The sequence below is a fragment of the Typha latifolia genome, chromosome 10 (assembly GCF_019914945.1).
Source record: "Typha latifolia isolate L0001 chromosome 10, TyphaL0001v2, whole genome shotgun sequence".
In the NCBI taxonomy this organism is placed as follows: Eukaryota; Viridiplantae; Streptophyta; class Magnoliopsida; order Poales; family Typhaceae; genus Typha; species Typha latifolia.
This window is the reverse complement of record NC_133095.1, coordinates 11,483,279-11,503,433: the sequence shown is the minus strand read 5'-3', so window position 1 is coordinate 11,503,433 and position 20,155 is coordinate 11,483,279. Positions and strand designations below refer to the sequence as shown.

At 34.9% G+C, this 20,155-nt stretch overlaps 3 protein-coding genes across 13 annotated transcripts; 1 reads left to right on the top strand and 2 right to left on the bottom strand.

Annotated features, from left to right (window-relative positions):
* Window positions 1–4,072: 4,072 nt before the first annotated feature.
* LOC140797010 (uncharacterized) lies at window positions 4,073–7,188 on the top strand. 3 transcript variants are annotated; one of them, XM_073150257.1, is made up of 5 exons: window positions 4,073–4,209; window positions 4,847–5,110; window positions 5,210–5,332; window positions 6,011–6,301; window positions 6,717–7,188. In XM_073150257.1, exons 2-5 carry the CDS (start codon window positions 4,847–4,849, stop codon window positions 6,918–6,920), a joined length of 882 nt encoding a protein of 293 aa, XP_073006358.1. In that variant the 5' UTR covers window positions 4,073–4,209; the 3' UTR covers window positions 6,921–7,188. The 3 variants fall into 3 exon arrangements, with proteins under 3 accessions (XP_073006358.1, XP_073006359.1, XP_073006360.1); XM_073150258.1 differs by lacking the exon at window positions 4,073–4,209 and adding an exon at window positions 4,212–4,248; XM_073150259.1 differs by lacking the exon at window positions 4,073–4,209 and adding an exon at window positions 4,233–4,341.
* Window positions 7,189–7,465: 277 nt separating this feature from the next.
* LOC140797011 (uncharacterized) lies at window positions 7,466–8,431 on the bottom strand. 3 transcript variants are annotated; one of them, XM_073150260.1, is made up of 2 exons: window positions 8,019–8,431; window positions 7,466–7,919 (listed from the first exon to the last, which is right to left on the bottom strand). In XM_073150260.1, the coding sequence occupies exons 1-2, from the start codon at window positions 8,358–8,360 to the stop codon at window positions 7,665–7,667; spliced, it is 597 nt and encodes a 198-aa protein (XP_073006361.1). In that variant the 5' UTR covers window positions 8,361–8,431; the 3' UTR covers window positions 7,466–7,664. The 3 variants fall into 3 exon arrangements, with proteins under 3 accessions (XP_073006361.1, XP_073006363.1, XP_073006364.1); XM_073150262.1 differs by having other exon boundaries at window positions 8,022–8,431; XM_073150263.1 differs by having other exon boundaries at window positions 7,466–7,915; window positions 8,024–8,431.
* A 792-nt stretch (window positions 8,432–9,223) lies between these two features.
* Window positions 9,224–17,366, bottom strand: LOC140796896 (uncharacterized). Of its 7 annotated transcripts, none has more exons than XM_073150066.1 (9): window positions 17,116–17,262; window positions 16,858–17,018; window positions 15,135–15,299; window positions 14,517–14,705; window positions 13,980–14,058; window positions 13,747–13,877; window positions 11,905–11,986; window positions 11,255–11,328; window positions 9,224–10,278 (listed from the first exon to the last, which is right to left on the bottom strand). In XM_073150066.1, the coding sequence occupies exons 2-9, from the start codon at window positions 16,870–16,872 to the stop codon at window positions 9,856–9,858; spliced, it is 1,158 nt and encodes a 385-aa protein (XP_073006167.1). In that variant the 5' UTR covers window positions 16,873–17,018; window positions 17,116–17,262; the 3' UTR covers window positions 9,224–9,855. The 7 variants fall into 7 exon arrangements, with proteins under 7 accessions (XP_073006167.1, XP_073006169.1, XP_073006166.1 ...); XM_073150068.1 differs by having other exon boundaries at window positions 16,918–17,009; window positions 17,116–17,257; XM_073150065.1 differs by lacking the exon at window positions 16,858–17,018 and having other exon boundaries at window positions 17,116–17,339.
* Window positions 17,367–20,155: the final 2,789 nt, after the last annotated feature.

Sequence of the window (20,155 nt, the reverse complement as noted above, 5' to 3'; positions counted from 1 at the left end):
TTTGTAATGTTTGGTTGTTTATGAAATATATCAATAAAACTGTCTCATTTATATATTATTTAAATGAGAAAGCCCATAAGCAAGAAACTTCATTAAAAATATTTAGATAATTATAAGCTTAATATATACGAAAGATATAGGGGAGATAGGGCGACGACTCTTTGAATAAGCCCCACAACATAGTGATCATTAGCAACCAAAAAATATATATAGTATATCAAGTTCAAAGAGTGTAGAAAGATATTAGAAAAGATATAACTCATGCGCAAAGAGCCCAGCATCTAGCAATTTTATCATAACAATTGCGGACCTAAGCACACACAGCTCTATGAAACTCATAGAAAAGCTACAATAAGAACTATCAATGCAAATGCCGATAAAGACTACTAATAGGTCACCAACAAAAGAGGAAGGGAATAATATGTATAAGTGACAAATACGAAGGCTTGCCGAAGAAAGACAATAGTAAGTCCAAAAGAGCAAAAATCCTCTACTTTTAAATCTAAAGGCAATTCAATGGAACAATACGAAAAGCACCAAAAACTCATGTAACCCTGAAATCACTGTTGCCTTTCTCTCTCTCTCTCATAAGCCTCGCCTCCCTTGGTCAAAATCGACAAGGAGGATGAGGAGCGATACTCAAGCTTTCTATGGAATGGAGGAGCCCTACCCATCATTATTGTATTTCAACAGCAAGGTGTGAGAAAACTAAGACGAGAGTAGAATAAAATGAGGAAAAAGAGAGTGAGAGGAAGAAGGAGAAAAGGATAAAGAAGAGGAGATCTCATGAGGGACGAGAAAGACCTCTCTTCTCTTTTCTCCTCATGGCCAAAATGGCTGGATAAGGGAAAAGAAGGCTGACAACCGTGGCAATGAAATCCTCTCCTAGAAGAGGAGAAATGAGAAATTTTAGCAAAATTATTAGGGTCGGCATCTTCTCTAGATCACATAAAAGAACTTTCTCCTTGTTTTAACATATTTGTAAATCTACTTGTAACAAAGAAAAAAATAATCACCTAAATCTAATATACCATGTGGTTTTGTGTATATAGTTTAAAAAAAAAAACAAGAGCCAAATTGTAAATAAGGGGGAAATATAGTTTTTTTTTTTTTTCTGCATCAAGGTAATTCTTATAGGTAGCTATTTGCAAAACTAAGATACATAAATGATATTTATAGAAAAATAAGTATTATGTATAGATCAATATTTTGAAAATAACAATAATGCTCTCATGTGATCAACAGAATACGAGAGTTTAAAAAGATGCAATATTAGATAAAAGAGTCATTTTACTGCTATGTAAATATCAACATGTACTTTCCTTTGTTCACTACAAAGTAGACAAGTGCTAGTTAAGTTAGGTAAAAGTCAATAATTATGCCTTCGAGGACCTTTATTTTGAGGCACCCTAAGAATTATACATACCATATTTTGAATCACTTCTAAGATAGTAACACTGTAACAGTAAGAAAAAAAAGAGAGAACGAAACGTAATAATATCGATGGGTTTTAATTACCACTAACTTTTACCTATGTGTAGGAAATTAAATATCACTTTCAACCGACCAATTAATGAGAGCCTACCTATGAATTAAGGTTGAGATGGGTGGTTTGGTGATAAGTGATGGATTTGAGGTGATAATGGCTCTTAATTTTATTCACAATTAAGTTATCAATTACTTGTTGCTTAACTGGCCAATGGGATACTAATCACTTGCTTGTGACATTTAGCTAACTCTTGACTCTAATTAATTAGTTAGGTCCAGCCCTCCATTACTGCTAGGTAGGTCACGTATATGAGTTCACGTCCCACGTAATCTTGTCATCATCTATAATTATAGCTAATAGCTAGATTTGACGAAGATCTATGTCAAGCAACTTCCCATGCAGTTGAGATGTAACATCTATGCCGATTCTTAGACTATCCAAACACAGTGGAATCATGGTCATAGCCTCACTTAAAATTTTTTTGGCTCTTATCAAAGTTTTTTTCTTTTACGTGTGTACTTAGGTTTGATGATATGCTCTATCCGTAGTGCCGTCTAAGTTTAAGCTAAGTATATAACTTATATTAAAAAGATAATAGTCTACCCTTATATTTTTTGTGTATCAGATTGTTATATAGTATCCAATGTAGTATTTCGAAGAAGTTAATAGAAAAAAAAAAAAAGATGGGGGTGTATCCATTCTATCTTTATATTTGGTTTCTGTCAGTTAATTCCTGTCTAGTTAATTAAAAATTTCTGCCACCAAATCACGATCGACATGCAGCACTGTTTAATTAATTTCCTTTGACTGGTCCACTCATGGAGTTTTAAGGCTATTATTTATAGATATATATATATATATATATATATATATAAAGAGAGAGAGAGAGAGAGAGAGAGAGAGAGAGAGAGAGAGAGAGAGAGAGAGAGAGAGTATAGAAGATGGGCCTGGAGATGAATTAATGTGAGATGCAGCAGTTGAGGGCAGTGCAGAGTAACCATGTGGCAATAAAGAAGCTGTGCATGGTTGGGAGGAAAATAATTAAATGCCTCTGGGATTGACTTGATGAAGTAATGGGGAAGATGCTGTGGCCTTAATTCTAGACACTTTATTAGTCCCATATAATGTTGGTTATAACAATAATCTGATTGAACAGTCATAAAACCTGATTAAAATAATATATCTAGTCATGAAATGGACTTGACAATGTGCACAAACTAAATCAAAATAATGAGTTGATTTGTATAGATTTTTTTTTTATTCATAAAAATAAGTATTCCTTAGCACCCAAAGTCTAAATAAAATTTGATACTTTATATACACTACCAAAATAATTAATATGAACTAAACTCACTTTTTTGTTTTTTTGTCATGATAAACACTTCAAAGTTAATTTTTATTTATTTCTCTTTAAATAAGTGAATATATAATATTAAATTACTCTTCTGACTCTTTTATTCTACCATTAATGTATTATATTACTAATGAGTAGACCTCACTTAAATTTGTGCTTAAATTTTGTATCAAATTCATAAAATTTCCTATGTTTGAGTTTGCTCCAGTAATCTTTGGGGACAGGGGACAGAGGACAGAGACATGAGATTACTCACCTAAGAAAGATCGATGTAGTATTCCTACTCTTATCGTTCATCTTTCTTAATTTTCTGGAAGTAAAACAAAACTTTACAGATGCTTAGTTGACACTGATTAAAATGGCTTCCAGCTTTTGGCAAAATTGGCACCTCTGCTATCTGCAAGCAAATGGCACATGATTTTGTGAACTTGGCTACATTTTAATAATGTAATCCGAGATCGAAACAGTTTAAAATAGAGTGAGAACTCTCCTGCAGTCCACTTCTTCCAATATTCAACTACTTTACAACCTTGGTTTCATTTTCGATCGAAGCTGAAAATAACATTAGTTTAAAGATCTGCACTTGGACTTGCTTGAAGTCAAACTCGCTTAATTTGCCGTGCATACTCATACTTAATTGGATCTTTAAGCATGGTGTTGTTCAGTACTGTGAACAAAGAACTGGTACCGAACTTCTTCATTAATTTGGATTTGTATCCATTTGCTTCAAAGGTTGAAAGATCTCTTGTCTTGTTTGCAACTCAAGTAAAGGAAATTTTGCATCAATATATAGATGATGAGGGAAATGATTCTATCTACTTGTATATTGTTATACAAATAAAGCTGATCATTTTTTTTTATATATAAATAAGAACTGGTAGATTAAGTGGATTGGATCTTCCAAATTACAAAGCCCAATTGGCTATAATCCCTGCATGTTCGTGCGCTCGCAAATTTTGCAAGATCGAACATAAGAGAAGATTTGGGACTTCAAAATTCTCATCTTTTGCGACTAGGAATAACTTGATTAATGATATCAACCTGTGAAAAATTAGTAGACATGTGGTGAAGCAAATGGAGATTTCGGCGACGACGCAACACCGTAGGATGCCGCATATGCAGTCGGTGCTAAAGATGAATACGGCGCCGATTTCTTCATCTCCATAGCACGAACCATCTTCTTCTTCTACTAGTCATTTTTAAAGCTTTGGAAACAGTGAGAGAGAGAGAGAGAGATGAGATGAGAAACACGAGTAGAGGTGTCGGTAGTCGTCCAGTATTCATTTATTTATTTATAAAATATCCGGTTTGTTAGCAAGCCACGACCACCATTTCACCTACCAACCTCTATTCTATCTCTCTTCTGGTAAGTAGTGTCGTTTATTTATCGCGTACTGGAATCAGTGTATGATTTCTTCATCTTTTTCTTTGCTTTTTATTCCAGAAAGACTTTTTATTTTGCTACGCATTGAACTGAAGAAGAGAAAATAGCCACAAGGTGTGTATTTTGTAGAGATTGATCGTGTTGGGTTGGGTTTTGCCTTGGTTTTAGGGGCCTCAGTTGGATTCTTTCCTTAGACTTATTTACTAACATGTAGTAGCCATAACGGCCTTGGTTAGTTTTTGGAAGCCGAGATGAATGATGGAAATGTGCCCGAAAATTCTTCTTCTTCATCATGATCCGAAGATAGAATGTGTCCTTGATGATTCTTGACCGCATTGTGATTCAAAGTCTCAGTCAATGAAAAATCTGTGCTTTTGGATTAACTAACAATGTTTCACGCTTATTGTTACTTTTAGATTGATCTAAGTTTAAGAGTGGATTATCTTCATCAGAGCTTTAAACCCATTGCTAGGAATGTAAAAAATAGGCTATGTTACCTGTACCCTTCTTGTGCTTGGTGTGCAGTTGTTACTGTTAATTCTTCATATATCTTAAGATTCTGATATGGCTACACATTGCAGTTCTACTTCCTGATGAATAAACCATTTTTTTTCCCCAGATGGATTTAACTAGAATGGATCCCAAGACTCTGACTCTGCTAGGGACAACATGCTGTGTGGTACTCTCGATTCTTTTTACAGTACAGTTGATATCGCACCATCTCTTCCATTGGAAAAATCCAAAGGAACAGAAGGCTATAATTGTCATCATACTAATGGCTCCATTGTATGCCATTGATTCCTTTGCTGGTTTGCTAGACATCCAAGGAAGTGAAGTTTTCTTCACATTCTTAGACTCTATTAAAGAATGTTATGAGGCACTGGTGAGCCACATTTTTCTAAACTAGAGCATTTGATGTATGCATATTATTTCTGAAGACTTCCGGATAAATTTCTTTATCTACTCCTTTTATTATGCGCAGGTGATTGCTAAGTTCATGGCATTGATGTATAGCTATTTAAATATCTCTATCAGTAAGAATATAGTTCCTGACGAAATCAAAGGAAGGGAGATTCATCACTCTTTCCCTTTCTCTCTTTTCCTGGTATGTTTCAATCTCAAAAGTATGATAAAAATAGATGCCCACCTTTTTTTTACAACATTTATATGAATAGAGTGCTAAAAATGGATGGGAAAGTCTTTTTTTTAGGAGAAGATATCATAAACTTTTGGGCAAGGATACCTTCTGAACCATGGCATTGTTCAAGAATTAGTTGGTTGTAGAGCTGATGTTTAGATTGCAATCAATTGACTAATGAGTATAACATTGTGGTAGGCATTCAGCCACATGAATTGGGTGTTATGTTCCTCAACTTTTATACCAAATTTGCTCCTTCGTCAATCATGGGCTTGTGTATTTAACAGTTTCCATCTATGTCTGAAACTTCCCCTTTTTATAGATGTTTACTTCATCCTACTCCGTTAAGAAATCTATGAACCGTGCAGGTGCTTCAGCCCGCAAAAGGTGACGTTAATTTTGTGCAACATTTCATATCTTGAGTTTAAAAGATGGCTGCTGGGTTCAAGATATCTAATCTGTCTATCAAATGCTGTCTAGCTCTTACATTCATGTAAAGAATCATCATTATTCCCAAGAAGAATTGCTCAGTCCTGTTAACTACGGAAGATTGTTACTAGTTTATTTCAATACTAGTTTCTAGTTTCCACTAGTTCCGTTATTGTATCTTAGCTGCTAATATCAAGAGATATATCTGGAATGCAGCCTCATACTGTCCGTCTAGATCATCATTCGTTGAAGCTTCTTAAGTACTGGACATGGCAATTTGTTGTCATTCGGCCCATCTGTTCTGTTCTAATGATAACACTTCAGCTTCTCGGACTGTATCCGAGTTGGATCAGCTGGACTTTCACCATCATACTGAACATTTCAGTTTCCGTGGCGTTATATGCTTTGGTTATCTTCTACCATGTGTTTGCAAAGGAGTTGGCACCACATAATCCTCTGGCAAAGTTCCTCTGCATCAAAGGGATTGTCTTCTTCTGCTTTTGGCAGGTACTTGTTTACATCTTATTTCTCATGATCTTCTAACATTCACCTAATGTCTAAATTTTAATAGATTTCAAGGTCTGAATGAACTTTTAGAATTATAAAGTTAAAGGATGAAGTGATTGATCCTTGGTAAACAGCACAAGGAACAAACACTGTCATGTACCATGGAAAGCTATTTCAGATTTTTGAGAACTTCCTGATAGATTTTCGAAATAGTAAGATAACCAATCATTATTCCACCCATTGGATTGATTTTGCTCTAACAGCATACTAAGCAACGCCAATCTGTTTGTGTTGAGACTGAAACAATGGTGGGAGATGTGGAATATATTCTTGCATATTTTTATACATAACAGAAGCCTTTGCGTGTCGATTGTGAAAGGAAAGAAATTGAAGGGTTGAACAACGTTTTGTGCAGGGAATTGCTCTCGACGTCTTAGCTGCTGCAGGAGTTATTCGATCCCATCATTTCTGGTTGGATGTAGAGCATATCCAGGAAGCAATTCAGAATGTCTTGGTAATTCTTGAGATGGTTATCTTCTCTGTCATCCAGCAGTATGCTTATAATGCCGCGCCGTATAGTGGAGCTGACAGGGCCAAATTTGAGAAGAAGAATGACTGAAGCAAAAGTCAGAAGCATCACACTGCCTTATTTTCCTTCAGATGTAGTCTGAAATCCATCATTCAGATGGCATATTTCTGATATCAGTATTATGTGGTTTTATTTAGAGGAGGACATGTCTCTAATAATCTGTTTCTTTCTTCTTCTGTTGTTTTCACCTAGTTAGCTTCAAACTTGATGATTGAAGAAGGTTTTCCTTTTGTCTTTTTCAAACACAGAAAACAATGACAGTCGTCGATCTCGGATAGTTAAAGAGACTCATGTTGTATATGCTCCTGGTCTGCGGCAAACCCCCTATCTCCATAACCACCTCTATTTGACCTCCAAATTTTGTGTATCCAGCCACATCTCTAACATTGTTCTCTATCTTCTCCCTAGTTAGTAAGTTAGTAATCTCTAGTTCTCTATGTTCAATATTCCTGCTACTCTACATACAACATTTTTGCTGGGATGCATTTCTACTAGGCTCTATATGGACAAGATTTTACTTGGAACTCTAGTTGGCGGAAAATGGAACAGATTTGCTTTGATATCATAACAAGCACTTCACCAAATATATTAGATTAGATTAGATTAGATTAAATACCATATAACGAGTCATCAAACCCAATCTAGGATAAGGTGATATTATATTACACAATCCAAAACCACAGTAGTTACTCAGTACTTACTATCGCCATATTAGTTCCCAATTCAGTTATATGCTATTATTATGCTGGCTGGGAGAAAGTGAAGACTTCACTTTTAAGATTTGTTCATTTTTCTTACCACGTTTAATCCCTTCGCCATGAATTCTCTGATCACGTCCTCGGGCTTCTCCGATGCCTTGTCGGCCCCACCACCACCACCCTCCCTCACCAACGCCTCCATGATCTCCACCCTTTTCCGAAGCGCCTGCAGCTCCTCCTCCACTGCTTTGTCCTTCACCGGCGGGGTTCGAACTTCTCCGCCCTTCGACCACTCCTCCCTCAGGTACCTATAAGCCGGAATCCCACCTTTCTTTTTTTCAAAAAAAGAATCATTTTAGCATTTTGATCCTTCTAAGATATCTAAATTTCGTAAACCCTATATAAATTAGATGAGATGAGATGAGATTACTACACCGGTGTAGGGCCTGGTGGCCTCGGCGATGGCGTGATCGGCAATCCTCCACGCGGTCCGTCCGATCCGCTCCCAACCGTCGTGATCGGGCATCGCCTCATGAATCCGCCGAGAACCATCAACCCGGACGGTGCGGTCAACCCAGGAGACGGCCCCCCACCCGTAGTCGGCGGAGATACGGTAGACTGCTCCGAGATCGGACGCTACCCCGCCGACTTTCCCGGCTGCCGCGGAGACAGATTTGGCGGCCGAGACCGTAACGTCCTTCGCTGGTGTTGGGTCCGGCAATCGCCCCCGGATAGCCTCCGTCGTCGAGTGGAGCGTTTCGAAGATTCCCATCTCACTCTTTTCGCTCTGCTCTCAGGCGGCCACCATTGTTGACTGTCGAATCGTCGTTACGTTAATGGGGGGATTACTTTTTTTCAGGGAAATCTACATTTAACACCCTACCTTTTTATTTATTTACAGTTTATACCTACTACTTTTAATATTTGCAAATTACGTCCTGTAATTTTACAAATATCTGAAGAACACCCTGAGGTAGATTAGGGAAAATGTCATAAAAAGGAAATATTCTATATAGTTCAGACCATTTGCCTAATAAAATATCCTTATCTACATCTTCTTCTAAGGCATAATGATGCTCATCCTTTTAGCCAAAAGTCTCAAAGTTAGAAGAAGAAGAACAAAAAAATTGGGAGACTACATACATGGCTTTCAACTCTCTTCTCCTCAGTTGAAACGACATTCCTACATTCCATTCAACATTCTTGAGAACTAATGACAAAGTATAGTTAATTGATGACTTAGGAGTTTGATTAGATTTGGTCGATGGATCTAATGACAAGTATGTTCTGCAAATATTTAGTGAAGTATAAAATATGATTTGCATATATTGAAAATACAAAGGGTAAATAAACTGCAAATAATAAAAATATGTTGTTAAATATAAATATCTCCCCTTTTTTAAATTATTTTATCAGTTTAAGAGATCCGTAGTTTGCCTAGCTAATGATTCCAATATATAGGTTGGTCCTCTGTAAAAATGGGTCGTAGCGGACCAAATTCGTACTTCACAACAATCTAGCGAGAAAAAAATGAAGAAATAATAGGAGCTGACCACTGTACTGCAATGCTTACCCTTTATTTTATAAACCCTTTCACTAAATAATAGGTAACAGTTTCAAGTAGGCAGGTCACAGTTTGAAGAAGCTGGAATCACCAGAATGTTATATCAAACATAAAACTGAACTCCTTTCACATGTACATGTAAGTATAGTAATAAACTCTTAAAATTACACCCTGTTAGCACCCACCCCAACTTAAAAGCCGAATTCCTAGCACTATATGAAAGATTAGACTTTGACAAATATTCCAAAATCGAAGAAAGCCAAACTTAACAAGTCTAGATTACAAGGCAAATGAACTATCAGTACAACGGCAGCTGTGGCTCATACCCCTCGTTCAATTGAATGGTACAGTCCTGTCAAGACAAGACACTGTTAGCTTCTGATAGTCGCTCCTCCCTCATTAATCCCAACTTGTCTATATATTCAGTGAGTCGGCAGTTCAAGACAGCAATTACTTGTTTATGAACCCTCTAATCGATGAAATTGTCAGCAAGCAACTCGGATCATCAAATAAAGGCCACGAGTCCTTATTTCCTCATCCTTGCAGTCAGATTTCCTTCTATTATTGAAAAAGTGTATAACCAACACATTATTTCACAGACAGCCCCATTGTCATCTTTTTGAGGTGAAGACAGCCCCACTGTCATTGCAAGGATAATAGATAACATTGCTGCATGATCTTTCAGTTCATGTGGTACAGAGGTTCAACCCTCAGAAGATTCGTCCTCATGTAAAATAGGTTTTTCTTCTGGTGTTTTCTTTCCATCTCCTATCTCACTAGTGCTTACGAATGTGCCAGTGCCAGTATGTACTATTATCTTGCTAGGATCAGTAGAAAATTGATCATTTCTTGAGAGAGTGCTTTCAGCGGGGATAGCAGAATCAACTGTGCCTTCACCCTGAGATGTGGAACACGACGTTGAGGCAGACATGTCAGCAGACTCCTTTTGATCAAGAGAGACGGGCTCATCCTCTGCATCAAATAGGCTCTCTGTGATCAACCCAGGATAGAGCTCATGAGCATGACCTTCTGGATATTTGGCGTAAGTCAGGCCCTCCTCTTTAACATCTTCTTGTTGGAAACTATCAGATGAAACATCTTCTTGCCCTCTTGACATAACTGTATTCTGTCATTCATCAGCAATTAACTTAGAGATAATAATACAGAAGCTAAAAAAATACAATAACTAGTACTAATCAAATTTGCTTTCCAGACACCAGAACTCATTTATACCTCTGTAAGTTTGTTGAGTAACAATTGCCAGCAATTAACTTGTGAATAAATATTTATCACATAAGGTTAACAAATCTTACAAATAGCACTGAACTGTTGATTAGGATGTCCAGAGTACAACACAAAGGTCTCAAGGAGTGATTATTAAGGGAGAAGGTACCTTAAGAGGGAGGGGAAACATAAGAGGAAGTCTTAGGAAAAGAAATGCCAACACTTGACCTTACATTAAATACTTTTTACTTACCCAAGTTAGGAGCAACCCTACAAAAGTTCCTCTAAAGATAGAAGAAGACTTTATTAGAGTATTCGATAACCATAATCTACAAATTGTCTCCATCTCACCATTGCATCTCAGCTACAAAATAATCTATTAAGTTGCCAGAAATTTTAGTTAATTAAATATTTTTGAAAGTATGTTAGGCAACAATGGAAATTTCCATGGTTTATGAGGACAAAGGATGTCAACAGAAAAAGAAAATTTACCTTTCTTACGTCTGACTTGCTGGAAGCTGTTCCTCATTACCATTTCTAGTACTTGAAAAGAAAAAGGACCCTAAAAATGGCTTAAGAAGAAAGAAAATCTAGAAAAGCATTTCCTCATATTAAGATAAAAATAAAGAAAATATTTTCCAGATTCCAAGATATTAAAAGAAGTGGATGGATAAAGGTCTTTTCAGGGAAGGACATTTTCTAGTCATGACAATATGAACCAAACATGCTTCTATGTTCGCTTAATTTTTTACAGAACTTCAGTATTTCAAATGTTGTCATCTTCTTGCATAAGTTCCCCAAATTTTAACATTAAAAGAAATAAAAAAACAAGAGAAATAAGAAATCACAAGTATAGGCAGGGAAACATGCAAACTAACCACATTCTTTTCTGTTTGAGCAGAAGTCTTGTTATCAGTTGAAGCATCATGTGCCAAAACACTTTCCTCGTCATCTACACAAGATATATGGAAATAGTATAGTTAAGATTTCTATGAAGTATGGAGATAACTTTGACAATAAACCAGAACATCTACAACCATAAGTTCTGGACTCCTTTAATAAAATAATAAAACCATAGCATAGTCAATTAAAATACTGAGAGAATTCAAATAATAAAATAGGAGAATTAAAATGTAGATGACTATAGAAGTTCAAAAGGACATGTACAGGTTGGAAAATGTGCATGTTATAACAAGAATTCCAACTTTGAAGAATATATCTTCTATGTTACCTGGTCTGAACTCTAGTGTCTCTGCATTGATGCAATCTTCGTCACGAACATCAAAAGCATAAAAAATTTAATGAAAATCCATAATTACAGTAGTTCATATTAGGTACCAGGAAGCTTAAAAAACAGTACTTTGGGTCACCACTAAAAAGCAGCTATATTACAAAATAATTAACTTATTACTGATAATAAGAAGAAAAAAAATGTCTATTTAGTGCAAAGAAGAGTCTAGGAATGGAGTCACATAATGTTTTGTGGCATATCTACTAACATTTTAAAGGACAAAGAAGAATTACATACAAAATTTGTAAGGATTAAGAAGTGCTGCCTCGAGCATCGCTTTAAAATCTAATGCAGCAGATACCAACGGCTCGGTCTCATCCTGAAACAGAAAAGATAAGATCAAAACTGCAGAACAAGAAAGCTGTATAAGCAAAGCTGAAAAACTACTAGCATTATTAGCATAAACCAAATGAATACTAAAATGAGATCCCATATTTGCTAAGAATTACTATCTATAAGAAATCGGGCATAATCTCACATGGTGTATTGACATTATTCATCTTCATAATAGTTCTAGGTTAACACTAATAAAAAAAATAATGAGCATGTGACTCTTAAAAATATTGGTTAGATATGTTGGTGACTATCTAATGAGAAATTGAGAATAACTTTCTAACAATTATATTGACAGTTGTATGATTTATAGTGCTTATTAATTGTATAAGGTGGTTTCACATACCTTCTCCTTCCTCCTCTTACTTCCTTATATTTATTTTCTCCTTTGTCCAAGCTTTGAAATGTTTTTACCAGTTACTACAAGCTAGGAAGGAACTTCTTTCTATCAGGATAGATCAGTGGAAACATTCCAAACAACCATAATTCTTGCTAGATATCTGGCATCCAGTTTGATTCATAGATATGCCTCAAAACTCTGGCATCCAGTTTGATTCATAGATAAGCCTCAGTTTTGATGGGATTAGTGATTTGCGCAGACAAACAGAAATGTGTCATGGATAAGTGGATTGCAGAACAAGGTTAAGTATGAATATCTGCATGGAACAACCCAAACCCCATCCAGACCAAAATATCGTCATTATTTCCCCGAAAAAAACTATTGGAGTATTGGTTTTTCAAGTTAATCATATTTTGGTCAGGCCTTATGTCTTAAAACTATTATGACTTTACAAAGTTGACGAACATTCCATTTTCAAAGTAAGGCTGGTGAGATAAGGGTTCAGTCTAGCATTAACCAAGTCAGTGTTTTAAAAGTAGAATATAGGTTAGCTTCTTTCTCGCCCTGTTGGGCCAGATTTGTGGAATAAATTAATGGACTAGACCACACAACAGACCTAACTAGTTTTCAGCTGGTTAATTCGGGTTTAAACAAGTGCCACTGCTCCAATTTTAGCTCCATTCCTGATCAAATTAATCTCTGGTTCTCATTTCATGACCAACACATTACCAACCAGTCAACTTATTAGGTTTTGATTGAGCCTAGATTAACTTGAGAATAGATTTGAAATGGACTAGGTCTAAATAATATTAGCAAAACAAATATTTTATCTGTTTAAGTCTAATTATTACGGGACATATCAACTTTCTGCTTCTGTAAAAGGGAAGTTTAGTTCCATTAAGTAGGTAATACCTAAGTATCGAACTAGAATTATAAGTATTTAAAATTATAACCAAATATATAGCTAAAATATTAAATATCATACTCCAAGATAGTATGTGTTATTAACTGCTAATGTGCCAATAAAGTAATCGAGCAAGAAAGAGCATAAGTTCCATTCTAACATAACTTCATTGCTTCTTAAAAGTTAAAGAAAGGAAATATGACCATGTACCAGCATAACATAAGCAAACAAGTTCCATTTTTTTAAGTCAATCAGCTGGATATAATCAGCATAGATAGATCTATTCCTTTCTGTTAGAATTATGTAAATTCAACAAGATACATTCCATATTAGCAATAAACTAATAATTGGTTATTTTTTATTTAAATTATTTCAACACTCAGTAATTATGTTCTAAACTAATAGCTGCATCAATGAACATAAATATTCAACAAGAGAACTTCTAAAACATGACATGATAAATCCATCCAATATTATAACAGTAAAGCAAACCATAAGCGACCTTGTTAAAACCATGTGGCATCCCAAGCATGTGAGAGCCAAATAAATCAGGAGCTTCTGCATCTGAAGAAATACTTTTGAATTCCCATACCCAGCTAAAATCATCAGGCAAGTTCGGTGATGTGAAGTCATCTTATATAAAAGAAACAAGAATTCAATCACATAAACAGAAAATTTGTTCAGGAAGAATGAGGAAATCACCTTGTGCATATTAACGAGATAAAGTAAACCTACCTGTCAAGCCACAGGTGTTATCATGAATATATTCTTCTGAACCAATAACATGTGGAAGCATACTGTGGGCTGACATAGTCTTCAAAATTCAAAACAGTAGAGAAAATTAAAAATAGTAATAGAAATCATATGGGGTAAGAACTGCTTAAATCTAGTACCAACAAAGAACAAATTAAAAGCAAATAATCAACCTAGTTATGTTAATCTATGTAGTGGAACCTAAGGCCATCCGTGGAATTAGATGAGGTCATGAGGAGCACATATAACTTACTGACTGACAGGTCTTAGAACAAATGAACAATTTTGTATTTGAGATATACATGTATCATATTTACAAACAGATACATCAGATAAAACAAAATCCAAATATCGAATGATCACTTTATATTAGTTATTAGTTATTTCTCAATTTAATGATTTATACATCAAAGTCTGCAGTCTCTTGGCAATAACTGGTAAAATAGGGAAAAATCAAGTTATTGTGCTTTAGATTAGAAGAAAAGTCAAAGATATCCTTTGCAAGTAATACAAACTTACTGTAAAAATGGAACTGCTTGAACAGCTTTTATTTTCCAAGTGATTCTTACAAGATGTGAGGCCCAAAGATAAAGCTTCCTTATATCTCGGTAAGATATCGAGTTCATAATCCTGAGCATGGATGTGCAGTTGACCTGAAGCCTCTTTATTCTCCTTATTTGAAGACATATCATCTTCATCAGAAACTTTCTGCAAATCAGAAATGAAAAGACTTTTAGAGTCAAAGGATAATAAGTACAATATTATCACATTTTATGTCCTTAATCAATATGAAAACAGGCTCCGATGGTCATTCTAATCTTCTACAAAAAAAGGGATAAGAGTTGCAAAAGTCAACAAGCCATGGCATCTGTACTAAGCACATATAAGTTAGGGCAGAAGTATATAATGCATAAACTTTGCTGTCAACCATACTATCATAGTAGTCTAACTCATCTATGTCCATGACACAGAAATCAAATGACAAATTGGACATGTATAATACTGGGTCAAGGAATTTGGTGAAAGCGGATTTTCAGTAATGTAACTTGTGAACAAGCTAACTTTACTTATTCTTTAAATTGTTGAAATATGAAGCTACAAACTATTAGGGAACTAAGAATCAGGATTACTACTTGCATGGTCAATGAACCGATCATACGAAAGATTGTTAAAAGAAATAACAGTATTCTTCATGTCTATCTCCATAATTCCCGCCTCGTCCAACAGTCCATTTATTTCTGCTGCAGTACTCTTTGACCTATCTTCCAGCTCTTTGGAAAAATCCACTAGCCACTTCAAAACCTAGCACAACAATTAAGAACAAAATTCTCAAGATGATAATGAACATACGTCCTAGTAGAAATGCACTGCAAACTTGAGTCTCAGCGACGGCATTATCACGCTTTGAAATTAAAGACATGTGTCGTAGATAAAAGAAGATTTGAATTTCTGGAGATGTTACTGCACATTTTATGTGATAGAGAGAGCAGATATCCTAAACAACATCTAAATATAATTTAATACATGTCCAAAAATATTAAATATATCTCAAACAACCCATACAACACAAAACATTCCTGCAACCCCCAGAAACCCTATTCTTTTAATAGAAAAAAGAATTATATCAACATACCTTCGTTTTGAAAAATAAAGGGGCCCTAAGAATTACTTTAAATTCCTCTTGCATACAAACTTTGCACATCATCAAGCAGAAAAAGCAACCTAAGGAGACATGTGCATAATTCTTGCTTGAATCTGAATGTCAGTAGGAGCTAATATAAAACCGTGTTAGAATATAAAAAAATTAAAGCTACCGTGTTGTAACAGTTTAGAGTAGTTGGTGAGTTAACATGGCAGTAGAACATAAAATCCTAAATTCGCTACCAGCCAAACCTAACTTGTCTATTTAATAAAATGAATGTTAAAAAAACCCTTCACCTATTCAAGTCAAGTCTGCTTCCCGAGCTTATATAAAAATATCTTAAGCCTAGAAATGAGAAAGAGTGTTATAATATAAAAAGATGAAAATCACAGATGCCTAACAACTTAAGCTTTTATAGTATTTGATAACTAATTGATTAATCAAATATAAAAAGATAAAAATCACAAATGCCTAACCACTTAAGCTAGTCGGTAACAAATTGATTAATCAAATAAATCTACATTTCTATTTTCATTTATGACTTACATTCCTCATAAGATAATTTGATTGAGAAAGAGTATCACTTGGTGTAACACTTACTAGTAGTTCATCAAGTCCTTGATGGCACGAGTTTGTAATGGAAACAACCTCTCTATTAATGAAGTAAGGCTGTATATGTGTTGCCTTCCCTAGATCCCACATTGGTGAGGGCTAGTGACCTACATTCTTTGGCAGTCCGATTGAAAAGATAGAATTATGAAGAATTGACTAAATGAGTTAACCAAGATTTGCACATGTAAGGCAAGATTTGAGTGCCATTCTGTATCAGTCCATATCTTCTGTCAAACTAAAGAAATTATAAATCATATAAGGTCACAGTCTCTGAGACTAGAAAGTTCTAAGAGTCAAGTTATACCAAGTCTAAATCAACTACAAATGTATCCTACATATAACAACTCAGACAGAGAAAGACGTCAAAGGAAATAACGGAAGTAGAAGAATTGTTCGAGGGAGAGGGCATAAAATCTTATCGCTGTGAACTGGAAAAATATCAAATGACATCCTAACGAACATTAGCAATTGAAGTACCCATCTGTTCAAGGTTTAGGACTAAAACCACCCTCACAATCTCAGCTGTCTTCAAGGGCATGAAATCTTAATAGGAGCTTAAACAAGAAGACCCATGCCAAAGGAGGACATTTTTTAGCATAAGCTAACCTCATACAAAAGCATCACCTCTCACATTGTAAATTATTCCTCACCGTCTTCTCAATCTACCTATAATTCGCAAGCATCCACCTTCACCTACAAGAGGACCATTTTCTCATCGCATTTCCATCCCCACGCACACTGGATCATAGACTCCTTAACTACAATTCCTTCCAAAGATCTTTCAAATTAAGGCCAAATTCCACAAAAGTAAGAGATGACAAAACACTTGAAGAAGAACGCCGAGAAAAAGAGCAGGAGAAGAACCTCGCTTTGTAGGTTGAGGCGCTTCCTGATCGCATCAGAAGCTAAGGTTTCGTCCATCTACACCGGGTCCAACCGAATTCTTGGAAAGTGGAAAGGGTGAAAAATTAGGGTTCTTCTTCAGGTCGACTGGTGTTCTCTGTCGTCGCCGCTAAGTAAAACCGTTTTATGGTGTTATTAATAAGTAAATAAATAACTCATAACTAGTCTCAATACTCGGGAAGAATAAGTAAAACATTGGAAAGAGAGAACTCAAAAGAGGTCATGTATATATATATATTATATGGGGATCTAAGCACGATTATTTTTAATGGACATATTTATTCCATCTCCTACCAACGCTTTTGATTTAATTGCATGAGAATCTTGGAATGGAAGTATAGTGTAGTTCCACCTCGCAAGGAGAACAAGCGATAGATTGAAGATCAACAGGGCTTAATCCAATAATCAAGGAAAGGAAATACTCGATGCTGTAGATCATTTTTCTTTCATGGAAAGTTTCCCATCAACTTCTTAATGTGGAAGAACTGTTGCCTATGCCTTTGAATCTTCTCATCTTTGAGTAGTTTTTTTTTTTTTTTATTCTTCTTTTCAGTGCAAATAGTAATAATCCTAGTTACTTCATTATAGAGCAAGCAAAAATATTTACAGGAATTACATACAGCAGTCAAAATCCATGGAATTTTTGGTGGGAAAGAGGTGCAGCAGCATTCTAGAATGCAGCTAGATTTAACCTTGTGAGAAGGTTTAAATGATATTATTCTGAGTCAAATATCTTTGGCAGTAATAAGAAAGTGTTATTATTAGGGACTCTTTGACCAAATTAGTCTTGTCTCAAATTTTTTAACGAGAACCTATTACCCTCTAATTTAATATCAAAAGAGATTTATTTTACTATAGTTATCAATAATATGTATGGATGTAATGTAAACGAGCCGAGCTTGATCGAGTCCGATCTGATCAAGCTTGGATTAAAATTAATTTCGAGCCTGACTCACCGATCAAGATTGAATTGAAATAATTTTAATTCGAGCGTATTTCAAACTCAAGCCAAACCGCTTAATTAGCAATTTTAAACTATATCAATTTAAGTTATTTTCGAGCCTCACCAAGCTTGAATTGATTTAGACTTGAATTAAAATATAAATTACAAGCAACAAAGATAATTGTGTCAAAAAACTATAAGCAATCAAAATATATATATTTCGAGTCGGCTCAGGATCAAACTTAACTCAGCCTATTTTTAAGCCAAACTTGATCGAACCTTATCGAATTGAGTTTGAGTAGAGCTCAAGCCGAGCTCGATTGTTTTGACGGCCCTAGTAATATGTTGATAAAATTGCTATCAAATTTAATATTTATATCTTTAAATTAACAAAATAAAATATTAATCTTATAAGTGGTTTACATATGTAAAATGCTAAATTTATTAGCAATGTACTTAAAAAATTTCAGAGGAAATACTGATAAATTCAACTAAGTTTGCTTAGTCTTATTTTTTCTTGACAAACGATAAAACAGCGATCAGATTAATATCTTATATGTAAGAAGAAAACACTAAATTTATTAGAATTTTTTATTCTTCGATAAAATGCTGTTAAATTCAATGGTTTACTAATAAATTTACTGATAGCCATAATGAAACAGATCTCTTTTAGTATTAAGTTTGAGATTAGTTTATTTTGATAAAAAAAAATAAAACAAAAGGGGACTGATTTGGTCAAAAACTCACTCTGGAAGAAGGTTGGTTTTGTTTGATCAAAAACTCCTTATTTGTTTCCTTCCTATCTTTATTTCTTAAAGTGCTTCCTTCCTTTCTACTACACAAGGACAAGCAGATACCATTTCTTTCAGAATAAACAACCAAAGTTTATCATATAATCATCTTCAGAACACTTTGAGATAATAAATTGATACCATGGTTGTTGTTTAACACTATCTAATTGATCACAACTCATTTCCATTGTTTTGCTTGCCTTTTGTATCACAGATTCACAGGTGGATCAACTGATCCCTACCTTAATTCCTTCACATCTTGCCTTTGAAGTCTTTCCCTCTCTTCAATTATTCCCCAGCTGGCCACCAAACCAAAACCTAAGCCTAAGGGACCACTTCCTATTAAGCTTTGATTAATTGTCACAATCTTAACCTAATCCAATCGATTACTATCACTATGGTTAGTATTGAAAGGCTAATTAGTCAAACCCCTATATCTCAAGTGATGGAGAATCTAACTGCTAATGAAAAAGAGGTTGGGAGTTCCACTCTTCCAACTCAGTTTAACTCTCCCTGGTAGTTTGGGAGCAAAAAATTAGCAAAAGGACAATAAAATCAGATAGTTTATTCAATCATTTTTTTTTTAAAAAAAAATGCTTTCAATTTTAAAATCATAGCAACTCTTTTATATATATATAAATCATCATAGCTCTATAGATACTAATTTTTGCGCCATAAATACCCACTCCCAAAAAGAATTAAAGAATCTACAATTACATTTTCGACATATTGAATGCCAATGGTATCTATCTTTTTATCTTTCACCTTTTTGATCTACTTAGATGGTTAAAAGAGTTTATGTTCTACGAGTCTTGTCAACTTCAAATTTCAATAACACCAATTTAACTAAGATATCATTAAATTCTCATTTTTCTTCTATATAAAAAAAGAAGAAGAAAGAAGCATCTCTCTATGTGATGCGACAATTACATTTCATATTATTTTAAAAACATAGAAAAAATATATAAAATTAATAATAATTTTGGCACCACACAAGTGGCACCTCCAAAATCTCACTCACCACCTCTTTGCTTTAAGTCTCCAAATTAGATGCATTTTAGTGACAAGTTTGCATGCATGGCTATGTGTTCCCTATGCCATGTCATGCCATGGCCATCATATGCATCAATGTTAACCAATTCACACACTTGCCGCTGACTTTTGCATCCAATGCAAAATCCACTTGCTTCATATTTCCCCACCACCACTTGAATAAAGTAATATGTAGTTAGCTAATAGCTATGCATGTGAATTATGATACTGAGAT